Here is a 26,815-nt window from a genome sequence, read left to right as displayed (position 1 = left end):
ACAAGATTCCAGCAGGCCTTCCTGTCCTCTACCATCTTCTGGAGTCCATTTAAGCTCATGCCTCCTGCTTCAGTGACTCCATCCAGCCACCTCATTCTCTGTCGTCCCCTTCTTCTCTTGCCCTCAATCTTTCCCAGCATTAGGCTCTTTCGTCCAAATGTACTTTGAGCTTAATGCCACAAAAACATACTTATCCCAATCTCTGTGGCATTTCTGTAGAGCTGAAGTCCACAAACCTTAAAGGGTTGAGAAACATTGGTTTATAGGGACTTATCATTTTAGAGGGAGAATCCAAGCAGAAAATAATGAAAGTCCTCTCCTATCGTTATTCCTTTTTTGATGACTCCACAGGATGACCATCTCTGATATTTCAATGTACCTTCAATCCCTGAAAAATCAGAGCATTTGGAAAGGAGTGCCTTTATTCCTCCACCGGCATCGCTTCCCTTTTGAACTTCATGTATTCAGATTTATTCTTTGTATTTCGATACCACAGGTGCTATTTTTTGCAAACAAAGCCTATAAGAAGTAAAACAGTTTCTTTTTTTAAAAAAAAATGTGTCACTCAGAAATGCTGTCTCATAATGATCTACCTCCACTGCATATTCCTGTTTAGATTTAACATTTGAGAGGAACATTGCTCTAAAATCATACATCAATTCCTTTAAATTTAGCCTGCTTTGCCCTCTCACAGGGGTAATTCTCCTTCAAATGGCATCCTTTTTAATTACTAAAAATAAAAAGGTTAGAGTGTAATTTAGTTACACTAAATCAGGGGTAGGCAACCTTGGTTCTTTTATGACTCGTGGACTTCAACTCCCAGAATTCCTGAGTCAGCTATGCCGACTCAGGAATTCTGGGAGTTGAAGTCCATGAGTCATAAAAGAGCTGAGGTTGCCTACCCCTGCACTAAATCTATACCAAACTACAGAGGTAGGGGTTTGATAATTTCTGTTTCAAGAAAACAGTTTCAAAAGCCAACCTTACCACTGACCATGAAAATACTGAAATGGGGAATAGCTTGTGTGCCTTATGACCACCAATCAACAGTATGATGAACAAGCATTCAAGAGATCTAACACAGCCTAGCACTTGGTAGGGAAGCAATGAAGGCCATTGAATAGATATTTGGATCCTATGAAGTGTCTATTCTGACAAAGATCAGATTAGTGCAAGAAATGGTATTTCCTGTGACACTCTATGGAAGGAAGAAAAAAAAAGGACTTTGAAGAATCAGAATAAAAGGAGTCTTGTCACTTTTGAGCTTTGGTGTTGGAAAAAATGCCCAAGAAGACTATGGGCAGCTCAGAAAAACAAACAGATTATTTCCCCCCACTCACCAAAAAAATCAAGCCAGAGTTCTCACTTGAGGCACAAATGCTCAAATTCTTCTACCTGGGACCCATGTGAAGACCTCTCTCTAATACTAGGAATCCAGAGAGGAAAGATGATCAACAGCAAGGGGGTTGCACTTGATTTGAGTGTAAGGTTCCAAGGACCAGGTTAGCAACAATTGTCCTGGAAAAAGTCTGTCTATGTGGCTGCTTAAGGTTGACACCAGTGGTGGGATTCAGCTGGTTCGCACCACTTCGGCAGAACCGGTAGCTAATTTTTTGTTGCCCGGGCCCAGAATGGACTTCCAGAAGCAGCATCCACAGAGAACTGGTTGTTCACATATTTGAATCCCACAACTGGTTGACACTGATTTGATGACAATGAATCAATCAATCAGAGCTCTGAATCTGACTTTAAAAGCAGTCCAGCTATCCCACCGCTGTGTATAGGCCTCCTCAAATCTTTCCCCCCCATTGAGAATGAAAATAAACCCAGGACCTAATGCAAGGTAATCAAAAGATGGGACAAAGATAAGATAATTGAAGCATAAGACAAACCAGGAAAAAGGTTTTGAAAGGTCACAAATGGCCTTTCAGAAATCTCTCCACTTTCAGATAAATTAGAAGGTGACATTTCATCAATATTTTCCTGCAAGTCAAGTTCATTATCAGAAAAATAATATAGAGGGCAGATGAATGTTTCAGTTGGCACTAGATCCTTCCATTGATAAATTAATCCTTCTGACCTTTCTCCACTGATAAAATAAGTTGAAAGCATCATCAATTGCTGCTTTCAGTTTGAGCAGGCTGGCTCATACTGATATATCAATAAAGATCCATCCTCAACCCATCCATTCATACTCAGGACACTTTCTCAGCTGGGGAAGGAATCCTCGAGCTGAGAAAGATGAAGCTGTCCTTCGTGGGTGCAACCTTGTTGATTTCTGTGCTCAGCACAGATGCTCAGGTAAGATGAGACCTGCACTTTAGGAAAGGTAACATGTGGGAGGGCAGAGAAACCCGCTTGGCTCAAACTCTGTGAGTTAATCCCAGACTAAATTGGTCACTCTCAGGTCCTACTGAAATTCTAGACATAACAAATATAGTTGTGTAATGCTACACGGAGGAGATCTTGCTGAAATCCTATTCGAAACGGCACTGCATGAAAGTGCGAGTAGATTAAATAGGTACCACTTTGGTAGGAAGGTAACAACAATTCCGTGCACTTCAGAATATAGTCATGCTGGCTACATGACCACAGAAGTGTTTTCAGACAACGCTGGCTCAGAAACAGAGAAGAGCACCACCCCCTAGAAATGGACGCAACTTTACCTTTACCTTATTAGTTTTTATATGGTTTTAGTATTGATAGGCTAAAACAAGATAACAGAATGGATGATTACTGTTTTTCCCTTACAGCATTATATTCCAGATCTTCCACCTCCAGTAAGTAAAATACTTTCTTGTTTTAATGTATTCTGATATTTCTGACTGCTCTCAGAATCATCTAGACAAGCTGGGAAATGAGATCACAAAATCACAAAGAGGCAGCCAGTTGGTCAAATTCCATCCATCTTCCAACATGGTACAGCCAAGTTTCATACCTTGCTCACCCAGAAGCCCAAGGTGGTGATTGCAAGAGAAAACATTAGTTTCAGAACTTTATTTTCCCATACAAATGACATTAAGGACAAGGGTATATGGCAGGGGTAGGCAACCTTGGCTCTTTCATGACTCGTGGACTTCAACTCCCAGAATTCCTGAGCCAGCCAAACACAGCCCCATTTTTGTATATCCTTATATAGGAGAGACTGCAAATTTGCATTCATACCAATTAAAACTGTTAAAAATGTTAAAACTCTTTCACCAAGAAGAAAACCATATTTTTTGCCTTTCTGCAGTGGCCTTTGAGACGTTTTGGCTCAGAAGTGAGTATAACCTTTGCTTGCTCATATTATACACATTTGAGAGAACCACCCAAACTAACTGGCCCTGAAAATCCTAGGATCCTTCTTAGGATAGGTGCCCCCAAATCTGGGGTAGATATAGTGTGAAGTGTAGCCCTGGGGATTGCGTTGAAGAGGGAAGCCAGAGAGTCCTCGAGGATAAAGAATTAAGGCAGACCTCTGGGATATCTCAAATTCATTCCTCACTGCTACAGAATCTTATAACCAAGTGACACTTTAAAATAAGTAACATGGAAAGTTGTACAGGTTGTCCTCATCCAGTGACTGCATTTGGGACCAGAAAACAAAGTGATTGCCAAGTGAAAATCACAGGACCATGACTGTGCTCATGTTTTGATTCAGGACAATGAGTACTAAGCACATGTTATGGTGATCAAGAGAAAAATGCTGCAAAGTTTGTAAATGTTATTTTTTATCTCTGTTGAAATTCATTGACTGAGGCAGTTGCTAAATGAGGATCACCTGTAGTATCTTTCCTTAGAATTGCATGGCTCAGCGGCTTAAAGACACCTGAGATGTTCTGTGTGTTCCAAAGGTTCAAGTCCTAGCACTGCGTGAGCTCCCATCACTTGCCTCGGCTTCTGTCAACCTAGCAGTTCAAAAGCATACTACATGCAAGTAGATAAATAGGTACCACTTTGGTGGGAAAAATAATGGCGTTTTGTGTGGATGTACGAACCCAACCAGTTCTGGACCTGCCCAGAGGTGATACCTCAATATGAGGTGACATTGGTAGAGGGAAAAAGCCCTGCAGAATGAAGTAGGGAGCTACTTGGCCCCCTGTAGTGCCTTTATATATATATATATATGAGTGTGAACTGAATGAACTAGCAGTCTCAGGCAGCCAAACAATTAGTTTGTATTACACTAAATTATAGTTGCTGTAAGAATAAAATTTGGCAAACCTCCTGTATATGTCACTTGCAGCTTTCATAGAAAATGCAGAATGGAAACATTTATGAGTATTATCCAGGATGCCTGTAAGCCTTACCTAGGAAGGATTTTAAGATTGTCCGTATGTTTGGAGAAGGGGTGCGATGGCTCAGTGGTTAAAGAGATTGAGCTTGTCAGCTGGAAAGCTGGCAGACTGGGTTTGAGACCTGAGCACGACACAATGGGGTGAACTCCCATTTCTAGCTCCAGCTCCTGCCAACCTAACAGTTGGAAAACATGCACATGCGAATAGATAAATAAATATCACTTTGAAGGGAAGGGAAGAGTGTTTCATGAGTCTCGGCATGTAGTCATGCTACAAGAGTGTCTTCAGAGTTGGCTAGGAAACGGAAATGATCACTGCCATTTAGAGTTGGACACTGCTGGAAAGGGGAATGTTTTACCTTTATATGGCTGGATTTAGTTGTGGGTCTCTTTAAAGTCCCTTTCTGGACCCTTCCTTTTCTTTGTTGCAGAAATAACTGTTTTGTAACGTATCTTTGAATTTCCGTAGGGGAACCCTGACTTCAGGGATGATTCTTTTCTTGGAAAATCTATCCCACAGCCTCCTCCATCTGTAAGTATGATCTTCTCCATGGGATTCCTATTTCCTTTGCCTTCGTTGAGGAATAGGCTCGCTGCTTATAGACTGAGATTCCCAAATTCAGCTTCAATTCCTTCTCACCTAGGAGAATTGTGTCTTAGGACAGGAACACTGTGGAGAGGTTGATTGCTATCAGGCGTATCCCCAAGGCATAATAAAACTTGAAATTGAGGCCATGACCGTGAGTTCAAAGCTTTGCCTGTTTTTTATGTGTGTGTTTTTTGTGTGGAACACCCATAAAACATGGATGACACCACCTTGGCTTTTTGGACCATACCCTGAGGATACGAATGCTCACAATTCTCTCCACTCCATCCAAAACAGTTGGGCTTCAGGCCGACAGCTTGGAAGAATGTTTTTCATCCATTGTGAGATCACTTGTCCACCTATTATTTACTTAGAAATTATACTTAGTTATTTGATGCATCTGTTTACTTACTCATTAAGAAAATATAGTGCACTGTACTCTTGAATGGAAAGCAACTTCTTCTGAGAATATCTTGCTCTTCTAAAGCAGCCTTGTCTAGCATTCAAAAATTCCTGATTCTACTCCCTGTCTGTCTAATATAGAATCATCACATCTAATATAACTTATATATCAGAAGACCAGTTAAATCTGTTAAAAATAGTAAAACTATATCACCAAGAAAGAAAACCATATTTTTCTTCCTTCTGCAGTGGCCTTTCAGACGCTTTGGCTCAGAAGTGAGTATACACCTTTACTGCTCATATTATCTTCATTTCAGGGAACCCTTAAAACCAACAGGAACTGAAAATCTTAGGGTCCCATTCAAGGATAGTTGCTCACAAATCTGGGATAGGTGCCCTCTGAAGTGGGGACCTATCTTGTCTTTACTTTTGGGTCTATATATGGCTATTTATTATTCTATTTATTTAATTTATATCCCATCCATATCACACATTAAAGCAACTCTCCCCTTGTATAAGTTATTGTAGAATTGAAACATAAAACAGATTTAGGGGTGTAAATATTATGCACACACACACACACACACACACGCACACACAGACACACATCTATGTATATGCTTAAATGAGAGAGAATGCAAGTTTCAATTTTATACTTTAAATGCCTATTAAAACTATTTCTCTCATTTAAAAAATTCATATTTTCCTTTTATTCTGCAGTGGCCTTTTAGACGCTTTGGCTCAAAAGTGAGTATAATGTTTGCCTGCTCATATTGCCTGCTCATATTCTCTCATATTTGAGAGAACCCCCAAAACCAACAGGCATTGAAAATCCTAGGGTCCCATTCAAAGAGAGAATGAATAGAATAGAATAGAATAGAATAGAATAGAATAGAATAGAATAGAATAGAATAGAGGAGAGGAGAATAGAATAGAATAGAATAGAATAGAATAGAGGAGAGGAGAGGAGAATAGAATAGAATAGAATAGAATAGAATAGAATAGAATAGAATAGAATAGAATAGAATAGAATAGAATAGAATAGAATGGAGGAGAATAGAATAGAATAGAATAGAATAGAATAGAATAGAATAGAATAGAATAGAATAGAATAGAATAGAATAGAATTCTTTATTGGCCAAGTGTGGTTGTATACACAAGGAATTTGTCTCCGGTGCATAAGCTCTCAGTGTACATACAAGTAATAGTGAGTTGCTGCCAAATCTGGGGTAGGTGCCCTCTGAAGTGCACGCTTTAGGAGATCTTGTCTTTACTTTTGGGTCAATGCATGGCTATTTATTATATTATTTATTCAGTTTATACTCTGCCCATATCACACTTAAAAGCCACTCTCAGTTTGTATAAGCTATTGCATAACTGAACTATAAGACAGCTTTAAGGGTGTAAATATTATGCACACACACCCCATGTCTATCTATATGCTTAAAGGAGAGAGAATGCAAGTTTTCAATTTTATACTTTAAATGCCTATTAAAACTATTTCTCTAATTTAAAAAAAAAATCCACATTTTCCTTTTTTTCTGCAGTGGCCTTTTAGACGCTCTGGCTCGGAAGTGAGTATAATGTTTGCCTGCTCATATTGTATTCATTTGAGAGAACCTCCAAAATTAACTAGCCCTGAAACTCCTAGGGTCCCATTCAAGGGTGTTGTTGTTAGTTGCGAAGTCGTGTCCGACCCATTGCGACCCTATGGACAATGTTCCTCCAGGCCTTCCTGTCCTCTACCATCTTCTGGAGTCCATTTAGGCTCACACCTGCTGCTTCAGTGACTCCAACCAGCCACCTCATTCTCTGTCGTCCCCTTCTTCTCTTGCCCTCGATCTTTCCCAGCATTCAGCTCTTCTCCAGTGAGTCCTTCCTTCTCATTAGGTGGCCAAAGGATTTGAGTTTCAACTTCAGGATCTGGCCTTCTAAAGAGCAGTCAGGGTTGATCTCCTCTCGGACTGACCGGTTTGATCGCCTTGCAGTCCAAGGCACTAACAGGAGTCTTCTCCAGCACCAGTTCAAAGGCCTCAATTCTTTGGCGCTCAGCCTTTCTTATGGTCCAACTTTCACTGCCATACATTGAAACTGGGAAGACCATAGCCTTGACTATACGCACTTTTGTTGACAGGGTGATGTCTCTGCTTTTTAGTGTGCTGTCTAGATTTGCCATGGCTTTCCTCCCCATTAAAGGGTAGTTGCTCCCAAATCTGGGGTAGATGAACTCTGAAATGTAGCCTTTGGGGATCTTCTTGTTTTTACTTTTGGGTCTATATATGGCTATTTATTATCTTATTTATTCAATTTATATTCCACCATATCACACTTAAAAGCAACTCTCAGCTTATATAAGTTATTGTATAACTGAAATATAAGACAGATTTAAGGGTGTAAATATGCACACACACGCATCTCTATGTATATGCTTAAAGGAGAATGCAACTTTCAGTTTTATACTTTGAATGCCTATCAAAACTATTTCTCTAATTAAACATCCGTATTATCCTTCTTTCTGCAGTGGCCTTTCAGACGCTTCGGCTCACAAGTGAGTATAACCTTTACTGCTCGTATTATATTCATTTCTGGGAACCCCCAAAAGTAATGGACACTGAAAATCCTAGGGCCCCATTCAAGGGTAGTTGCTCCCAAGTCTTTCAATTTTATATTTCAAATGCCCATTAAAACTATTTCTCTAATAAAAGATCCATATTTTCCTTTTTTCTGCAGTGGCCTTTTAGACGCTCTGGCTCAGAAGTGAGTATAATGTTTGCCTGCTTGTATTGTACTCATTTCAGAGAACTCCCCCAAACCAATGGACACTGAAAATCCTAGGGTCCCATTCAAAGATAGAATTAGAATAAATAGAAATAATAGAATAGAATAGAATAGAATAGAAATAGAAGAGAAAGAAGGGAAGGGAAGGGAAGGGAAGGGAAGGGAAGGGAAGGGAAGGGAAGGGAAGAGAAGAGAAGAGAAGAGAAGAGAAGAGAAGAGAAGAGAAGAGAAGAGAAGAGAAGAGAAGAGAAGAGAAGAGAAGAGAAGAGAATAGAATTCTTTATTGGCCAAGTGTGGTTGGACACACAAGGAATTTGTCCCCAGGGCATAAGCTCTCAGTGTACATACAAGTAATAGTGAATTAAAACTATTTCTCTAATAAAAGTGGCCTTTTAGACGCTCTGGCTCAGAAGTGAGTATAATGTTTGCCTGCTCGTAATATATCATTTCAGGGAACCCCCCAAAATAATGGGCACTGAAAATCCTAGCGTCCTATTTAAGGGTAGTTGCTTCCTAATCTTTCAATTTTATATTTTAAATGCCCATTAAAACTAGTTCTCTAATAAAAAAAATCCATATTTTCCTTTTTTTCTGCAGTGGCCTTTTAGACGCTCTGGCTCAGAAGTGAGTATCATGTTTGCCTGCTCGTATTGTACTCATCTGAGAGAACCCCCCAAACTAACCCTGAAAAGAGCCCAGATTTAAGAGTGTAATATAAGACAGCTTTAAGGGTGTAAATATTATACGCACACCCCCATGTATATGCTTAAAGGAGAGAGAATGCAAGTTTCAATTTTATATTTCAAATGCCTATTAAAACTATTTCTCTAAGAAAGAAATTCATTTTTCCCTTTTTTCTGCAGTGGCCTTTCAGACGCTTCGGCTCAGAAGTGAGTGTAATGTTTGCCTGCTCATATTGTACTCATTTGAGAGAACCCCCAAAACCAACAGGCACTGAAAATTCTAGGGTCCCTTTCAAAAATATATAGAATAGAATAGAATAGAATAGAATAGAATAGAATAGAATAGAATAGAATAGAATAGAATAGAATAGAATAATAGAATAGAATAGAATAGAATAGAATAGAATTAGAATGGAATAGAATAGAATAGAATTAGAATGGAATAGAATAGAATGGAATGGAATGGAATGGAATGGAATGGAATGGAATGGAATAGAATAGAATAGAATAGAATAGAATAGAATAGAATAGAATAGAATAGAATAGAATAGAATAGAATAGAATAGAATAGAATAGAATAGAATAGAATAGAATAGAATAGAATAGAATAGAATTCTTTATTGGCCAAGTGTGTTTGGACACACAAGGAATTTGTCTCCAGGGCATAAGCTCTCAGTGTACATACAAGTAATAGTGAGTTAAAACTATTTCTCTAATTAAAAAAAATCCATGTTTCTGCAGTGGCCTTTCAGACGCTTCGGATCAGAAGTGAGTATAACCTTTGCTCATTTTGTACCAATTTGAGAGAACCCCCAAAACTAACCATCCCTGAAAAAAGCCCAGATTTAAGATTGTAATATAAGACAGATTTAAGGGTGTAAATATTATGCCCACATCCCCATATATGTGCTTAAAAGAGAGAGAATGCAACTTTCAGTTGTATATTTCAAATGCCTATTAAAACTATTTCTCTAAGAAAGAAATCTATATTTTCCTTTTTTTTCTGCAGTGGCCTTTCAGACGCTTTGGCTCAGAAGTGAGTGTAACATTTGCCTGCTCATATTGTACTCATTTGAGAGAACCCCCCCAAACTAACCCTGAAATTCCTGGGGTCCCTTTCAGGAGTAGATGCTCCCAAATCTGGAGTAGGCATTCTGTAAGGTGTAGCCCTGGGGGATTGCGTTGAATGGGGGAAGGCAAAAACTCCTTGAAGACAGAGAAGGAAGGCAGGCATCTGGGATATCCCCACTTTATTCCTTGCTGTTGCAGGATCTTACTATCAAGAGATACTTTAAAAAAAATCATGCTAACAATGTGAAAACCCATATAGGTAGCCCTCATTTATAGTCCTCATTTATGGCTGTAACTGGGACCAGGAAGAAACCGATTGTTGCATGAAAAATCACAGGACCAGGTCTGTGCTAACAATTTGAAACAGATGTCATGGGAGGGGAATTCAGTTTTTGGCTTAATGTCATGGTTCCGACAGATGGAACTCTTCAAAGAACTTCGAGGCATTGTTTACCTTAAAGAATTTTTATTCAAGTAGCATGTCATCAGCGCTAACATAATCGAAGCCAAAAAATTGAATTCCCCTCCCCTGAGCACACAGTATCAAAGCACAATTCCCTCCTCCAATTAACAGTCATAAATCACGTTCCCCAATTAGTTTGGTGTGTGGGCTTCTTCTTCAGCTCTCCAGCCCTACGATTCTTTATCATCTCTTATTTCAACAACCTTGGTTCTCACGCTAGGTTCAGCGTTATTATGTCTAGCTGGACTCTCGTGCACATTCCCTCCCCCCCACCCAAGCATCATCTAACCCTAAAAGGGAAAAGAAGAAAATGGCTACATCTCCATCTGTTGTCGATGCAAAAGCATCCGATGTTAGCAGTGTTGGCAACAGAACAATGGCTATTAACTGACTATTATGGGAACCAGTGAAAGATGCTGCCGAGCTTGTAAATGCGGGCCTTGGTTGCAAACTTCTTTTTTAACCACTGTTGCAATTCATTGTATGTGGCAGTAGCTAAATGGGGTCTACCTGTAGCATCTTTCCTTAGAGCTATCGTAAGGATAACATTAGGCAAAACCCTTGTATGTGCCGTTTACAGCTTTCAGGGAAAATGCAGAAAGTAAACATTATTTATTACTATTAGTCAGGATGCCTCTAAGCCCTGCTTAGGAAGGATTTTAAGGTCCTCCATATGTTTGAATTCAATTGTGGATCTTTTAGAATCCCCTCACAGACTCTGCCTTCTCTTTGTTGCCAAAAGAACTAGTTTGTAATTTGAATCTTGACTTTCTGTAGGGGAACCCTGGCTTCAGGGATGATGCTTATATTTTAAAATCTATTCTACGGAACCCTCTATTTGTAAGTACAATCTTCTCCTTGGCCTTCTTATTTTCTTTTCCTTTGTTGAGGCACAGGGTCCCTGCTTATGAGATTCCCAAAATCCAGTTCAGTTACTTCCCCCTAGGCGGAATGTGGGTTAAGACAGCTGCTGGGAAACCTGGAAAGGTTGATTGCCATCAGGAGTATTCATTCACAAGTCAGTCAAACAAAAGTCAAGGTGGAGGATGTGACTGATCAAACTTTTTCTGCTTTTTACATGAATATTTTGTGCAAATGGATGGAACTTTGATCACCGTTGCCACCATCTTGGTTTTTTGGACTATACCCTGAGGATACATTTACTCATAATTCAGTCCACTACATCCAAAACAGTTGGGATTCAGGTCGACAACCCAGAAGAATGTTTTTCACCCATTTTGAGGTCACTTGTCTACATGTTATTTACTTAGAAACTACATTCGGTTATTTGGTGCATTTATTTACTTACTCATTTGGTGCATTTATTTACTTAATGTCTTCCTAATATAGAATTATTATATCCAGTATGACTGGACTATCAGAAAGATTTGTGAGTGAAATCATCTCACACTTAAAGGCAGCTCTTGGCTTATATGTTATTAAAAGGTAAAGGTAAAGGTTCCCCCGCACATGCGCGCTAGTCGTTTCCGACTCTAGGGGCCGGTGCTCATCTCCGTTTCAAAGCCGAAGAGCCAGCGCTTGTCCGAGGATGTCTCCGCAGTCATGTGGCCGGCATGACTAGATGCCAAAGGCACACGGAACGCTGTTTCTACTTGCATTTTTACATGCTTTCGAACTGCTAGGTTGGCAGAAGCTGGGACGAGTAACAGGTGCTCACTCTGTTATGCGGCATTCGTGATTCAACCCGCCAAACTGCCAACCTTCTGATCGACAAGCTCAGCGTCCTAACCCACTGAGCCACCGTGTCCCTTCTATATGTTATTACCTAACTGAAATAACAGAAAGATAATGCACACAAATGCCCATGTGTATCGATATGCTTACCTGAGAGAGAAGGCAAGCTTGCATTTTATATATTTAAATGTCTATTTCGCCAGGAAAGGAATCCTTGTTTTTCTTCTTTTTTCCAGGGGCTTTTTAGACACCTTGGCTTAGCACTGAGTATAAATTTTGCCTGCATTTGAGAGAAACCCACAACTAGCTAGCCCTGAAAATTGCGGAGTCTAATTCAGGGATAGGTGGTCCCAGAGCTGGGGTAAGGGTGTTGCGAAGTGTAGCCCTGAGGAACTGCAGTGAAGTGTGTGTGTGTGTGTGGGGGAGAGACAGAATCTTTGGGGGCAGAGAGGTAAGGCAGACATCTGGGATATCCCCATGTCATTCCTTGATGTTGCAGGAAGTTATAACCAAGAGACTCTTTTTTAAAACAAAAATGAGGTAGTCCTCATTTAGTGAGCCCAACTCTGACCAGCAAGCAAAGTAAAATATTACCTGATGATAATTTATCATGCTTAGGCTTATAATTTGAAGCAGGAGAATGTATAATAATAATAACTTACTGTAATTTTGAATATATGACCAAGGCAAAGATACTGCAACAGTGGAATACGTGGGCAGCAGTTGCAAAGCTACTTTTTATCACTGTGGTAACTCACGGTCTACATCAGTTGCTAAATGAAGACTACCTGTAGCATCTTTACTTACAGATGCAAAAGGATAAAATTAGCAAGACTGCGGTGTATGCCACTTACATCTTTCAGAGGCAATGCTGAATATAAACATTATTAATTACTATATCCGGGATGTCTGTAGGCCTTCCCTACAAAGGATATGAAGGTCCTCCAAATGTCTGGGTTTAGTTGTGGGTCTCCTTAGAACCACCTCCCAGACTCTTCCTCCGCTTTGTTGCAGAAAGGCCTGTAATATATGTTTCAATTTCTGTAGGGGAATCCTGGCTACTGGGATGGTGTTCCTTTTGGAAATTCTATTCCACAGCTCCTTCCATTTGTGAGTATGAGCTTCTCCATCACCTTCTCATTTTCTTGGTTGAGGAATAGTTATTTATTATAGACTCTCTGCTTACAGTCTGGGAACCGAATGAATTTTTTCCTGGTACATTTTTCTCTGTTTTAAAATAAGTCTTTTGGATCTGGATTCACATAAGATTATCCATGGCACAACCCGAAAATTGAGCAATGATTATTTCCCTGTAAACTTTAAAATGAGCTCAAATGTTACATCACAAAACCATGGGAAGTTTGAAAAGGTAGAAATCGTATGTACAAAAAAATTACAAAAAGAACAGAATTGAATTTTCTACAAACTATTCACCAGAAAGTACATAGTTCCCAAATTCTGTTTCTATTACTTCCCTCTTAGGAGGACTGTGGTTTAAACAGTTGCTAGAAAAAACAATTAAGACATTGGTTACTACAGTATCAAGAGTATGCAGTAGGTTTAATAATAATTTAAAAAAAAACCACCTGCAAACTGAGGTCATGGCAGTATGGTGAAAGTTTTGCCTGTTTTTTACATGATTTTTTTTGTGCAACAACCATACCAAATGGATAGAGCTTTGATCACCATTGCCACCATGTTGGGTTTTTTGGACACTATCCTAAGGATGCCTTTAATCACAATGGATCCAAAACAGTTGGGCTTCAGGCCAACATCTGAAAAGAATGTTTTTCATCCATTGTGAGGTCACTTGTCCATATTTTATTTACTTAGAAATTACATTTAGTTATTTATTTATACATTTATTTATACATTTATTCACTTACTCATTGATTAAGAAAATATACTGTATTGTACTCCAAAACAAAGCAACGTCTTTTGAGAATGTCTTGGTCTTGTAAAGCAAGTCTTGTTTAGCATTCACAAATTACTGTTTCTACTCTCCATCTTTCTAACACAGAATGATTATGTCTAATATAACCTAAATATCAGATGTTTTGCAGACATAGGTATGATCAGTGGTAGGAGTCAAATATGTGAACAACCGGTTCTCTGTGTGGATGCCACTTCCGGATGTCCATTCTGGGCCTGGGCAACAAAAAATTAGCTACCGGTTCTGCCAAAGTCATGCAAACCGGTTGACTCCCACCACTGGGTATAATGCACACAGACACAAATACACACATACACATACACCCAGGTGTATGTACATGCTTATACAAGAGAGAACACAAATTTGCACTTATACCATTTAAATGTCTATTAATGCTATTATCAAGAAAGAAATCCATGTTTTTCTTCTTCCTGCAGGGGTTTCCTAAGCCCTTTGGCTCAGCAGTGAGTATAACCTTTGCCTGCTCATACTATACCCATTTGAGAGAAACCCACCCACCCACCCCCAACCAAATGATCTGGCCCTGAAGATTGTAGGCTCCTATTTAGTCCTGCTCCTAAATCTGGGATAGATGTACCGTGCAGAGTAACCTTTAGTGATCTTTATTTCTTTCCATTTGGGTCTATAGATGGCTATTTATTGACTAAATTTATATGCCACTCATCTCATACTTAAAAGCAACTCTTGGCTTATATAGTTTATTATATAGCTGAAATATAAAAAAATATCTGAGGGTCTAAATATTATGCACACCCGCCTTTGTGTATGTAGGAAAGAGAATGCAAGTTTGGATTTTATATATTGAATGTCTATTAAAACTATTTTGCCAAGAATGAAAGCCATGTATTTTTACTTCTTTCTGCAGTGGCCTTTTAGACACTTTGACTCACCAGTGAGTATAACCTTTGCCTGCTCATATTATACCCATTTGAGAAAAACCCCCAAACTATCTGGCCTCGGAATAGGGTCCCGTTCAGGGTTCAATGCTCCCAAACCTGGGATAGGTACATTGTGAAAGGGAGGCAGAGAGATGTGACAACTCTGCATTACCAAAGATGGAAAAGTTCTTTCCAGTGCAAGTAGCAGCATTGGGGAAGAGGCATTTTTTTCTTCTGCAGCATCTATTTAAGAGAGGAAGCGTGTTACTCTTCATCTGTTCCTATTCTTTGGTCCTGATGCTGTGTCCTGATGCTATGGTCCTGATGCTGTGTAGGCTACAACTGACCTCTCATCTTTAGCTGCCCTGTCCCAGATTAGAGGATTATCAGATGCTCTTGGCAGGCTTTTTCACTATTTATAGGGAAATGGACAGAAAGATAAGCATTTGTCCCCTCACTCTGTGTCTTTCTCTGTGTGGTGTTTGTCCATAGGATCGCATTAGACCTGAAAAACTGGTGAGTATCTTATCTTGCTTCTACCAGTTTTAGATGCTTGTTCCCTTGGCCTCTGGAATCTCAGATGTGTCCCACTGCAGAAATTCAAAAAGCTTTCTTTTGGAGTCAAAGAAGCTAAACCCAGTTAAACCCAAGCTGCAATCTTTCCTCGTGCCCATCTGTGAGGTCATTTTGCCTCTTTACTTCTTCCTTTATCGTTTGGCCCTGTTCCCAAAGGGCACATTAGAACATGTCAAACAACAGAGTGTAAAAAAGACCTGAGTTTGGCTTCCCCAGACAAATCAATATATCCCATGTTTTCCCAAGATTATGCACCCAGGTGACATGTTCATGTATCAGCACCTTGATCAAAAAAGAACATGGATGTTGGATGTCAAAAAAAAAAAGGGTGGGGGGGAGTGGATGGGCTTCCCATTTGAAATAATGGTCATTATATGACGGTGTACCCTAGGAATTGTCCAGATTTTCACCCAAAGAAAAAGATGAAAATGTTCACAGACACAAATCATTACTGTGTGCATTACTGGGCGTACTCTCCCCCACCCACATTCCTGCAGCCTGCAAAGGGATAGATTAAAAAAAGTGGTACAAAATTAGAGTCCAGATTTTTTTTTTATGTTTTTCAATTTTATGCAGGACTTCCCTGCAAGATAGATGATGGTTTAGGGGTCCTGGTAGAACATTTAAAGATCAGTTTCAAAGCGGAAGGAGAAAATAAGTGTTGAATTGTGTAACTTTAGAGAGAGTGTTGTATTTTTTTTAAATTATGTAAACAACCAAATTCAAACAATTCAAATGGAAAATTAGAAATGTTATTATAAGCACACAACCCTACATTACTGTGTTGTTTAAAATAGTGTAAGGAAAAATAGACAACAAAATATGCAGTAAAATAATAATAATAAACAAAATTTAAAGATCTCACAGACAAGCAACTAACATATTAAGAGGATCTAAGGATAAGGATCCTTTCTGAATATTGTGCCCTTTTTTTTCTAGATCCATATGTTGGGTGTAAGTATATGGAAATATTTATTATCATGTACTGCTTTCAATACTTGACAAAAAACTTGGTGCAGAGAGATCCAAATCTCCAATTAGTGTCAAACATCCTCAGCCAGGTCTGCCTGAGAAAATGACATTCATTTGCATATTAAACAGCTTTGCTATTTGAATTAATTAAAGTAGTTGTTAAAGTAACTGGTGGTCTCCTTTTTGTTGTCATGTAGAAACTAAATGCAATTAAATTCTGTATTGTAACATATGAAGTCCAGTGAATTACTTTAAGCAGGTTGCGCTAGTCTTAAAACTAAATTAAGACTTTGCAGCAGTTTTAATGTCGCTGTATTTGTTCTATAATATTTTCATTTATTAACTCATTCATTCATGTGTTTTTTTTTTCATTCATTCATTCCGGCAGAGTGGATAGAGGAGCAAATGAGATAGAACAGAGAGATTCATGTTCAAATCTGCATAATTTTTCCTCTTCTCTCTTACCTTAGTTTACAAAAAACAAATGCAAGGGGAACAATTGAAATGATGTTTTCCTGAATAGAAGCATCAAGTTTAATTCCCACCAATCCCACCCCCAGGTTGAAGAGATATGGGTCAGATGCTTGGATAGCATTAAGTGTTAAAGCAGCTGTTGTGAAATATGACAGCCACACTCTTGGCTTTGTATTAGAGACATATGAAACCCACCATGATTTAGAATAACAATAACAAGATATTAAGCTAAGCAGTGTTGGACCTGGTTAGAATTTGGATGCGTGAGGATCAGGGAACATCAGGGGAGCATCCTTGAGTGGGAAGTCACTTGCCTAGCACTGCCAAGCAAACTCTGTAGTTCTTCCCTTGAAGTCAATGGGAGGGCCGTTGGACCCAAGAACAGCTTTAATTTTTATTGGTTCCCGGAGGCCAAAGGGAGCGTTAGGTAGTAGAAGGAATGGCTTCATTTCTCCAATTTGAAGGACAGGTGAAGGGAAATGCAATCCAAAATAACTCTCTCATTTTTTTTCCTTCTTTATATTAGGAATTACTTGAAATCTGCAGAAAATTCTTTGACCAGAGGAGGCAATGGGTAAGCTTCATGGGGAAAAAAAGTGAATATATTCTGAGGGTTGGTTTGGTTAGAGCAGGGGTAGGAAATCTTGGCTCTTTTATGACTCATGGACTTCAGCTCCCAGAATTCCTGAGACAGCATGGCTCAGCTTGGAAACCTCTCCCTTTCCCCTCAGCATGGCTGGCTCAGGATTTCTGGGAGTTGAAGTCTACGAGTCATAAAAGAGCCAAGGTTGCCTACCCCTGGGTTAGAGGAACAATGAAGGGCTTTTGAGCAAAGACCCACTAGCAGCTATATTAATACATTTGGAAGCCATGTGGCAGGCTGTTTTTTTCCCAGGAAGAAGAAAAAAAAAGGCACACAGTTCTGGGAACAGCCAACAGGGCTAAGCTGCTAAGAGAAACTTTAGACTACTCGTTCAACAATGTTCAGGGGCAAAATGGTAGACATGACACTGCAGTGTCCTCTCTCTGCCTGTCCCCCGAACACCGTTGTATCTGCCACCTACTAACAGGAATGCAGTTGGCACTGCCCCTGTTAAGATAAAGAAGCCTCCTATAGAGCAATGAACCAGGAAAGGCAGAGAATGGGCAGCAAGCTCTCACCTTCTGGCTCCTGGAATTGCTGCTTTACTTTGTCCCAAGTGAGAAGCTCCTTGAGCCATACAAAACAGTTAAATGCCTTTTTGTTGCCCTGAGAAGACCCCAGATAAGAGAGTTATTTCTCCTCTCTTCCCTTACCCATTTTGTTTGATTTCATCAGACCACAGCTACGGTTCTCCATAGATTCTGGAACCATTCTGGATCTTGAACCTTTTTTTTAAACCAAACACAACTAATCACTCATAACAGTGCAGTGGAATTTTTAAGTCAGTGCAGGGAAGTTGGGAGTATCTATTTGCTGGGAGGAAGCAGATTTGTTGGGAAAGGCTGGAGGTTCTTATCTGTTTTCCTCAACAATCCCCAAATCCAAGCCTTTAATTTTCCATGTTTTTCTATGCATTCAGCTCCCTGCTCTGTGCACAAGTCCATTCGGGTTACCGCTGTGATAATTTTGTCGCTTGCTAAGTGTACACATAGTCGTTTATTGTTTACAGGAGCCCAGAAGGAGCCATTTGAGAATAATGCCAACGTTTAAAATATGCTGCGGAAATCCTTTGGACCTGGTAAATATTTGGGATGCAAGTTCCAGGCACCTCCAGGCTGCAATGCCGCTGGGAACTGTAATCCACCACCGTTGGAGGGCAGAAAGAGACATGTCTTGGGACAGAGGAAAACTACTGTCACTCATCTCTGCAGGACAGCCTCTGGGAGGAGATACATCCATGGGCTTCCATATGGTTGATGGGTTTTCTTTAATGATGATTGTTGGAAACAACTGAAATTAGTCACTCTTATTTTGATTTTTTGGTTCTGATTGTTTCGTTCTGCAGTATCGTCGACCTTCTCTGTCCACATATGGCTATCCTGGTTTTCCACAAAGCTACCCTTTTTATCCTCAAGGCTTCCCATTTTATCCTCAAGTGCCTCTGATGAGCACTGCTCAACAACCTTTACCTGTCCCTGCACAATCATTTGGGTCTGCATTCCCTCATTACCATCCACCCCCTTTTGTTTATCCTGGAATAGCTTCACCTGTCTACCTTGGCACAGTGAGTATGAAAGCATGAAAAGTCCTCTTGAAGGCCTATTTATTTGGAGATGGGAGAAGTTTCAGCTATCCCTAAATATCAAAAATATTCTTCCCCTGCAGTCATAGAGGGCAAAGCTGTCAAAAAGTGAATTGTTGCTTCCCTCCCCCCCCCCCGAGTTGTTATAATTGTGTCTTGGCTATAGTAAGCAGGGAAGTGAGGAAAGCTTTGTTTGTTGGTCTGCATCTTGCTTAAGTTTTAAATAGTTCTTGTTTCATGGACATAACTCTCCAATTCATCCTATTCTGAATGTTGTGTAAGCAAATATAAGCAGTGTAACTAAAAAAAAAAAATATTTGCTACTCCAGGACAAACTTTCACATCTAGGATCTTCCTAGAGCAATGTTTTTTAGCCTTGGCAATTTTATGTTCAACTCCCAGAAAACTTGAGCCAGGGAATTCTGGGAGTTAATATTCATACATCTTAATAATTGCCAATGTGAGAAACATTGTTCTAGGAAGATCCTAGATATGAAAGTTACAGTGATTTTATCCAGCTCCCCTCTTCTCTTATCTAGCAATTACAACCATTTTTTTTACTACAGCTACGGTACTCCCTAAGATCTAGAACCACAGTTGTACTGGATCCCGATTCTTGTTTAGCCAAGCACAGCTAATCATTCATAAGAGCTTTTCCTGCCAAAGCAGGGACATTGGAAGCATCTGTTTGCTGGGAGGAAATTGGGGAAGGCTGGAGATGCAGATCTGTCCCGCCTCCAAACCCAAACTCTTGCAGAAGATTAAATTTCCCAATATTTTCTACTCATTCAGCTCCCTGTAATGAAATGGATCCAATTCATTCAGGGTTAGTGTTGAGATAAGCCTGTCCCTCTTTTAGGCTGCAGTTATTGGTTTGTGGTTTACAGGAACCCAGATGGAAACTGGGAATAATCCCACCTCTTAGAATATGCTGAGGAAGTCAGTTGTACTTGATAAATGTTTCGGATAAAAGTTCTAGGCAGTTCCAGGAAGTAATGCTGGTGGGAACTTTGGTGCTAATTCACCAAAGTAGCAGGGCAAAAACAGACATATCCTAGGATAGAGGAAACTCATGTCACTTATCTCTGCAGTACAGCACTAGAAGGAGATGCATCCATGAACTCAATGTGGTTGGTGAATAGAATAGAATAGAATAGAATAGAATAGAATAGAATAGAATAGAATAGAATAGAATAGAATAGAATAGAATAGAGTAGAGTAGAGTAGAGTAGAGTAGAGTAGAGTAGAATAGAATAGAATAGAATAGAATAGAATAGAATAGAATAGAATAGAATAGAATAGAATAGAATAGAATAGAATAGAATAGAATAGAATAGTTTATTTGGCCATGTGTAATTAGACAAGTGTCTAATCTATTTTAAAGAGGATTATAGGAAACAAATGAGATCAGTGACTATATCTTGAGTTTCTGTTCCATTTTTTTTTCTGTTCTGCAGCAACAGTCTAACTCTTGGGATCCATCTAATCCTATCATGAATCACCACCATAGTTCAATTCCCCAAGAACTTTTCCCTGCACAACCTTTGTCTTCTGCCCAACCACAAACTGGCTCTGTTCCCTCTGCTCTTTATAATCCTCAATATTCTTCTGATGCCCCATTGTCTCCCCCTCCACGATTTGTCCCTCCTCCCTTGGCACCACGTCTCCCTTCTGCCTTTGCATACCGTGCCCCTCTACTACGTGGCCATCCCCCCCCTCCACCAAGTGCCCGTCCTCCCCCTCTGCTCCGTAGCTATCCTGCTTTGGCACGTGCCCCTGCGGCCCCTGCACGTGTCTATCCAGCTTCTACACAACGTGACCCTGCTGCCTTGGTTTCATCTGCTGTTCTGTCTCCTGATACATCCACATTGCCTGGAGAACCAGAATCTGGTGCCTCTAAAGCACCTGTTAAATCTGACAAAAAGACCTCTGCCTTGGAAGGTCAGGTAAGTATGAAAATGTGCCCATCACTGAAGGGCTAGTTCTTTGGAGGTGGGGGAAGAAGCTCCCACAAGCTTTACATCATATTGCAATGGAATGCCCCCTTAGGAGGTTCTTTGGATCCCTGCATGAAATATACGTACCCTCTCAAGGGCAAAATTATTTAGCTATCCAGCCATCTGATTAGTCACTCCAGTAACTGCTGATACATTATTTAATTTTATTCGTAATTTTATTCCTCACTCGTACTGGGTGTTTTTAAAATAATTCACTACTCTGGCGTTTCACATTTTGATACACATTTTAGTTGTTGTTGCTGTGAATTTTTATACAATCATACTACATTTTGCTATGCCATGCAAAATGATAATAATAATAAAGCCTTAAAAATGGCTTGGGAACAGGATTTCTCGTATTTCAATCAGAAATACAAGCATTAAAGTACACAGCAGCCAAGAAAGATGTTACACTCAATGGTTGTTAACACAACCAGAAGACAGGACCCTTCACATACTCAGGGCACCAGGCCTGGGCATCTGTCAGAATATTTCAAGGAAGAGGACATATCTATGACATCTGTGGTGGTCTTGCTCCTTATATTTTTTTCTATTTGGTCACATAAGCTTTCCTGAGACTGGTCAAGTTATAAATCAAAGATTAATATGCATTCACAATTTGCTCTGTTGAATATATTTCTAGAGTCTCATGCAAACATTCACTGCAAAGAATTAGTAGTATTTTATCAACTGATGTTACAATCTCCATCTCTTGGCATTTAAAAGATGCTATGATGCTAAACGTCTAGTTAAAGCCTTTTCTAATATGACAGATCTCTTTCTTTCTGACTATTCTTCATCAGGGAGAAAAAGGCAGGGAGCAAAGTGGTTGCATCAGAGCAGTTTTTTTCAAGAGAGAGAGAGAGAGAGAGAGAGAGAGAGAGAGAGAGAGAGAGAGAGAGAGAGAGAGAGAGAGAGAGAGAGAGAGAGAGAGAGAGGAGAGAGAGAGAGAGAGTGTCTAGTAGGGTCTTTGCAGATGCAAAATGTCATTTTATCCGGGAGCTTTCTGGGAACAGGCAAACAATAATAATTTGTCTTCTTTCTGGAAAATGTGAATGCTAGCCCGTAAGGTTTAAGTGAATGTTTGTAGCCAGCAGGTTTTGCATCATCTGTCACACAGTGGAATCAAAAATTATATATACCCTTCTCCTCTACTTCCTTTCTTTCTGTGGTATTCTGACCCCCATCTTATAATACCAAAGTGAGGAACATACAAATAAGTGTACAGGCGTTCTCAAAAAAAGGGAAGCAGTCCCTGCCTATTCTCTTTCACAATTGAGAGAAAAAATATTGCAGGGTAATTCCAGATGAATCTTTATTTCCTTTTAACAAATCTTTACTGTTATGTACTGGGCTTTTGAGGGAATACCATGTGGGTTGCTGGAGGGAATACCATGTGGGTTGCTGGAGCAGCTAACGGCTCTCCAGCAACCCAGACTACAAGTCTCCTGTGCTGCAATTGGCTATCGCCAGGCGGCAATGGTTGATTCAAACCTATTGGCTGCCACCTAGGGGCTAGACTATATATTGCGGCTAGTTGCAGCCATTCCCTCAGTACAGTTCCAGCATGAAATAAACAATGAGTTACCCTGTACTCCGTTCCGCGTCTTCATTCCTGCATCAAAGAACCCTCTATTTAACATTTACCAACATTTTTATTACTTCAATGCTGGAGTATTTACTTCCTTTTCTTGTTCTGATTCCTCAGGCAAAGCCAGCATAGGAATCCTGGGCAAATATTCCTTTCATACAAACAGCCCTAAACATTTTCTTTTAGCCAAAAACTTGTTCTCTCCAAAACAAACAAGCTTTCCAACTTTTTACATTCACTTGAATGCTGATGAGAATTTTTGGTTTTCTTTTTGCAGAGGTCTCAGAAATCTTCACGGAACAAATCCCAGGTGAGGATTCCTTTTGTCCAGTTTTGCCTGTTTTATTACTTTAATAGAGGAGCAGCATCTCATTTTTTCCTTTCCAATCTTCAAATACTAATCCGAAAGCTCCCTTTACTAGTATGTCTTTTAGAAACATTTTTAATACAGACTGTTTAAAATCCAAGTAATTGACGGGCTTTATTAGCCTTCTCAGGCACAACATAAGTCTTCATAAGAAATGATTTCAGATGAAATGATCTTTTAGAGTATGTTGGTAACCTCTGTTCTTCTTCTTTTAGGCGACGGAAGAAATAACTGAGCTAGTGAGTAATTTTACTTTCTATTCCCAGGGAAATAGCTTTGAGTTAGTCTAGTTCAGGGGTGTCAAAATGGCAGCCCCTGGGCTGGGTACATCACGCACAGGCCACACCCACCCCAGCTCTGCAAAGGTACAAAACGTCACGATATGTCATGATACGTCAAGTGACATGATTGAGTTCAGGGGTCTTCAAACTTGGCCCTATTATGACTTGTGGTCTTCAACTCCCAGAATTCCTCAGTCAGCGTGCCTGGCTGAGGAATTCTGGGAGTTGAAGTCCAAAAGTCAAAAAAGGACCATGTTTGAAGAGCCCTGGTCTAGTTGAACAACAGGATCCATATACAAGTAGAGGGCCAGTTGGGTGCAGTGGTTAGAGTACTGGTCTAGAAACCAGGAGACTGTTTTAGTGCCACCTTAGACATCTAGCCAGCTGGTATTCATGGGCAAAATCACCAGCTGAGTGACTTTGAGCCAGTCCCTCTCTCACACAGCCTCAGGAAGGAAGGAATGGCAAACCACCTCTGAAAAACCTTGCCACAAAAACTGAAGGGCTTAGTACAGACAATTTCCAGAAATCAAAACTCGAAGGTTGAAAACAAAAGGTATCTGTTTTTCATTTCCACTTGCTCAGTGATTGTTTGAAGGTCCACATGGTTGCAACTATTGTAGCATGTGATCCTCATTTGTGGCCTTTGTTGCCAAATTCTGACGAGCAAAGTCGGTGGGGAAACCAAACCGTTGTTAGGTGAATCCCACAGAATTGCAAATGGCAATCATGTGGTATCAGGGTGCTGCAACTTTATGGATTCACCTAACAATGGCAATTGGAACTGCCACTGTAAGTTGGTGTGTTCTTTGATGATGTCTCTTACAACACACCATTTAGTAAGAATTCCTACTCCCCATTACTGTTGGAAAGTGAGGACAATCTGTATTGCTGCTTGGATTCCTATGCTCTGAAAATTTCCTTCAGTTTACTGTAGGAGAAGGGACGTGGTGGCTCAGTGGGTTAGGACGCTGAGCTTGTCGATCAGAAGGTCGGCAGTTTGGTGGGTCGAATCCCGAGTGCCGCATAACAGAGTGAGCGCCTGTTACTCGTCCCAGCTTCTGCCAACCTAGCAGTTTGAAAGCACGTAAAAATGCAAGTAGAAAAATAGGGACCACTACGGTGGGAAGGTAACAGCGCTCCGTGCACCTTTGGCGTCTAGTCATGCTGGCCACATGACCACGGAGACATCCTCGGACAAGCGCTGGCTCTTCGGCTTTGATACAGAGATGAGCACCGGCCCCTAGAGTCGGAAACGACTAGCACGCATGTGCGGGGGAACCTTTACCTTTTACCTTACTGTAGGAATTGCTAGTCAGCTCTTCCGAACAACATACGGGTATATTTATTAAGGAATTAAATGCTGACACCTATATGGTGATTTTTCCATGAGTCCATACGCATAGGATCAGCATGGCTGCAGCTGCAGAAGATGAAAGAATCATGTAGATTGTGCATTGATTATTTGTACTGTATCTCTTACCTTTTGGGGAATTATCCAAAGGCTGCACTACAGGATATTCTAGGAATGAATTAATTCAACAAGTCATGGAATGGAATTATTTCCCCATTTCATCTATTGTGTACTGTTAAACGATACATTTTTCCTACAGTATTACCATCTTTGATCCAGTTAATTAGCCCGTGCTGAACTGCTTTTCCGTTTTTTATTTTTCCAGGATATCTAAATCAAAGCATTTCTCATGAAAATTTATGACAGTGAGTATGGCAGATACTCTTTGCTTTAGTATATGGTTTACATTGTGCAGATTTCTCCTGGTATTTTACAAAAACGTGCTTTCTTTGAGGGTAAGGGGAGGCTGAAGGTAAAATTCTGAACTATTAGCTGCCTTTTATTGGTAAAAGCAATCTGCATACAATTTTTATGCCAAATATTTCACTTTCAATCTTGTTATTTTTAGATCCACCAACTGCATTTGCTGAAAATGAAACCTGGAGCCCCCTCCCGTGCTTTCTCTTTCCAGCTTCCATAATTTCTTCCTAGTCAAAGATCAGAGGGGAACTGCAACTTTCTTCTAAGAAGGACTCCAGCAATCACATTTCTTTCTGCGGTGTTGATTTGGGGGCGTTTTCTCTTAATTATGAACACTAGTTAGCCTACAAGAATAAACATTTACAAATAAATACTGTACGTGCAGCATTATCACAGTGTTATTCTTATCATTGTGCTCTGAAAATGGTCATTTTTACAATATTATAGCGAGGTTCAGGCCATGTCAATACTTAGTTGATTATCCCAGATGCTTTTTCACGAGGCAACTGGACTTTCTTGTTTTTCTTGGAAGGTGTTTCGCTTCTCAGGCAAGAAGCTTTTTCAGCTCTGGCTGGATGGTGGGGAATGGAAGGATTTATCCAGTCAGAGCTGAAGAAGCTTCTTGGATGAGAAGCGAAATGTCTTCAAACAAAAACAAGAAAGTCCAGTTGCCTCATGAAAAAGCATCTTTGGGATAACTATGACCTGGATGACTGAGAATCTCCATAGATACTTGGTTGATTCTGATAAATGAAAGCATAACGAGAAGCCCATAATCTAAGCATAGGTAAAGGTAAAGGTAAAGGTTCCCCCGCACATGTGTGCTAGTCGTTTCCGACTCTAGGGGCCGGTGCTCATCTCCGTTTCAAAGCCGAAGAGCCAGCGCTTGTCCGAGGACGTCTCCGTGGTCATGTGGCCGGCATGACTAGACGCCAAAGGCGCACGGAACGCTGTTACCTTCCCACCGGAGTGGTCCCTATTTTTCTACTTGCATTTTTATGTGCTTTCGAACTGCTAGGTTGGCAGAAGCTGGGACGAGTAACAGGCGCTCACTCTGCTACGCGGCACTCGGGATTCGACCCGCCAAACTGCCGACCTTCTGATCGACAAGCTCAGCGTCCTAACCCACTGAGCCACCGCGTCCCTTTAATCTAAGCATACTTTGAGCTTAATGCCACAATCATATCTATCCCAACTTTCTATTACCTTTCTGCAGACTACAGTCTCTTATAGCAGAGGTCCCCAACCTTTTGGGCACCAGGGACTGGTACTGTGGAGAGAGGGTTTTCTGTGGACCGGAGAAAACATCGTTTCATGTACTGCTTGCATCCTGCAGATGGGGCTTTGCTTATTTGTGCGGCCTGGTTTCAGGCATGCCGCGGACCGGTGCTGGTCCACAGATTTTTAACAAAGTTCCCGACTGTGAAAGGACAGGCTTCCTGCAAAATGGCCAGCAGCTAGACTTCTGGTGTCCTATCGCTTTAAGACCTCTCCCTAGCTAGCCTAGTGACATGTGGGCAGTTGTGTGTGGCAGTGTTGGTGTTGATGTGACATTGAGAGGGAAGCTCTCATTTGGGAAATAAAAGCACCTGAAGCAGCCTAAGACAAATAGAAAGCTACTGTTCTCCAAAGAGAAGTGATGAAGGAACAGGAGGGTAGGAGAACTTGGCTCTTTTATGACTCGTGGACTTCAACTCCCAGAATTCCTGAGCCAGAATGGCTCAGCTTGGAAACCTCTCCCTTTCCCCTCAACACAGCTGGCTCAGGAA

At 40.4% G+C, this 26,815-nt stretch overlaps 1 protein-coding gene across 17 annotated transcripts; it reads left to right on the top strand.

The window, feature by feature from the left end:
- The first annotated feature begins 2,125 nt into the window (after positions 1 to 2,125).
- Positions 2,126 to 25,436, top strand: LOC310644552 (uncharacterized protein). 17 transcript variants are annotated; one of them, XM_083369663.1, is made up of 28 exons: positions 2,126 to 2,301; positions 2,754 to 2,780; positions 3,236 to 3,262; positions 4,749 to 4,811; positions 5,517 to 5,543; positions 5,988 to 6,014; positions 6,815 to 6,841; positions 7,789 to 7,815; positions 7,998 to 8,024; positions 8,431 to 8,457; positions 8,643 to 8,669; positions 8,909 to 8,935; positions 9,470 to 9,496; positions 9,738 to 9,764; positions 11,040 to 11,102; positions 13,005 to 13,067; positions 14,328 to 14,354; positions 14,777 to 14,803; positions 15,282 to 15,305; positions 16,305 to 16,319; positions 17,338 to 17,385; positions 18,464 to 18,532; positions 18,800 to 19,018; positions 20,494 to 20,982; positions 22,902 to 22,934; positions 23,207 to 23,230; positions 24,952 to 24,991; positions 25,195 to 25,436. In XM_083369663.1, exons 1-27 carry the CDS (start codon positions 2,242 to 2,244, stop codon positions 24,958 to 24,960), a joined length of 1,557 nt encoding a protein of 518 aa, XP_083225789.1. In that variant the 5' UTR covers positions 2,126 to 2,241; the 3' UTR covers positions 24,961 to 24,991; positions 25,195 to 25,436. The 17 variants fall into 17 exon arrangements, with proteins under 17 accessions (XP_083225789.1, XP_083225800.1, XP_083225799.1 ...); XM_083369674.1 differs by lacking the exon at positions 7,998 to 8,024; XM_083369673.1 differs by lacking the exon at positions 8,431 to 8,457.
- Positions 25,437 to 26,815: the final 1,379 nt, after the last annotated feature.

Source organism: Vipera ursinii (assembly GCF_947247035.1).
Source record: "Vipera ursinii genome assembly, chromosome: 9".
In the NCBI taxonomy this organism is placed as follows: Eukaryota; Metazoa; Chordata; class Lepidosauria; order Squamata; family Viperidae; genus Vipera; species Vipera ursinii.
Note: the sequence above shows the minus strand (reverse complement) of the source record. Positions and strands in the feature narration are given on the sequence as shown.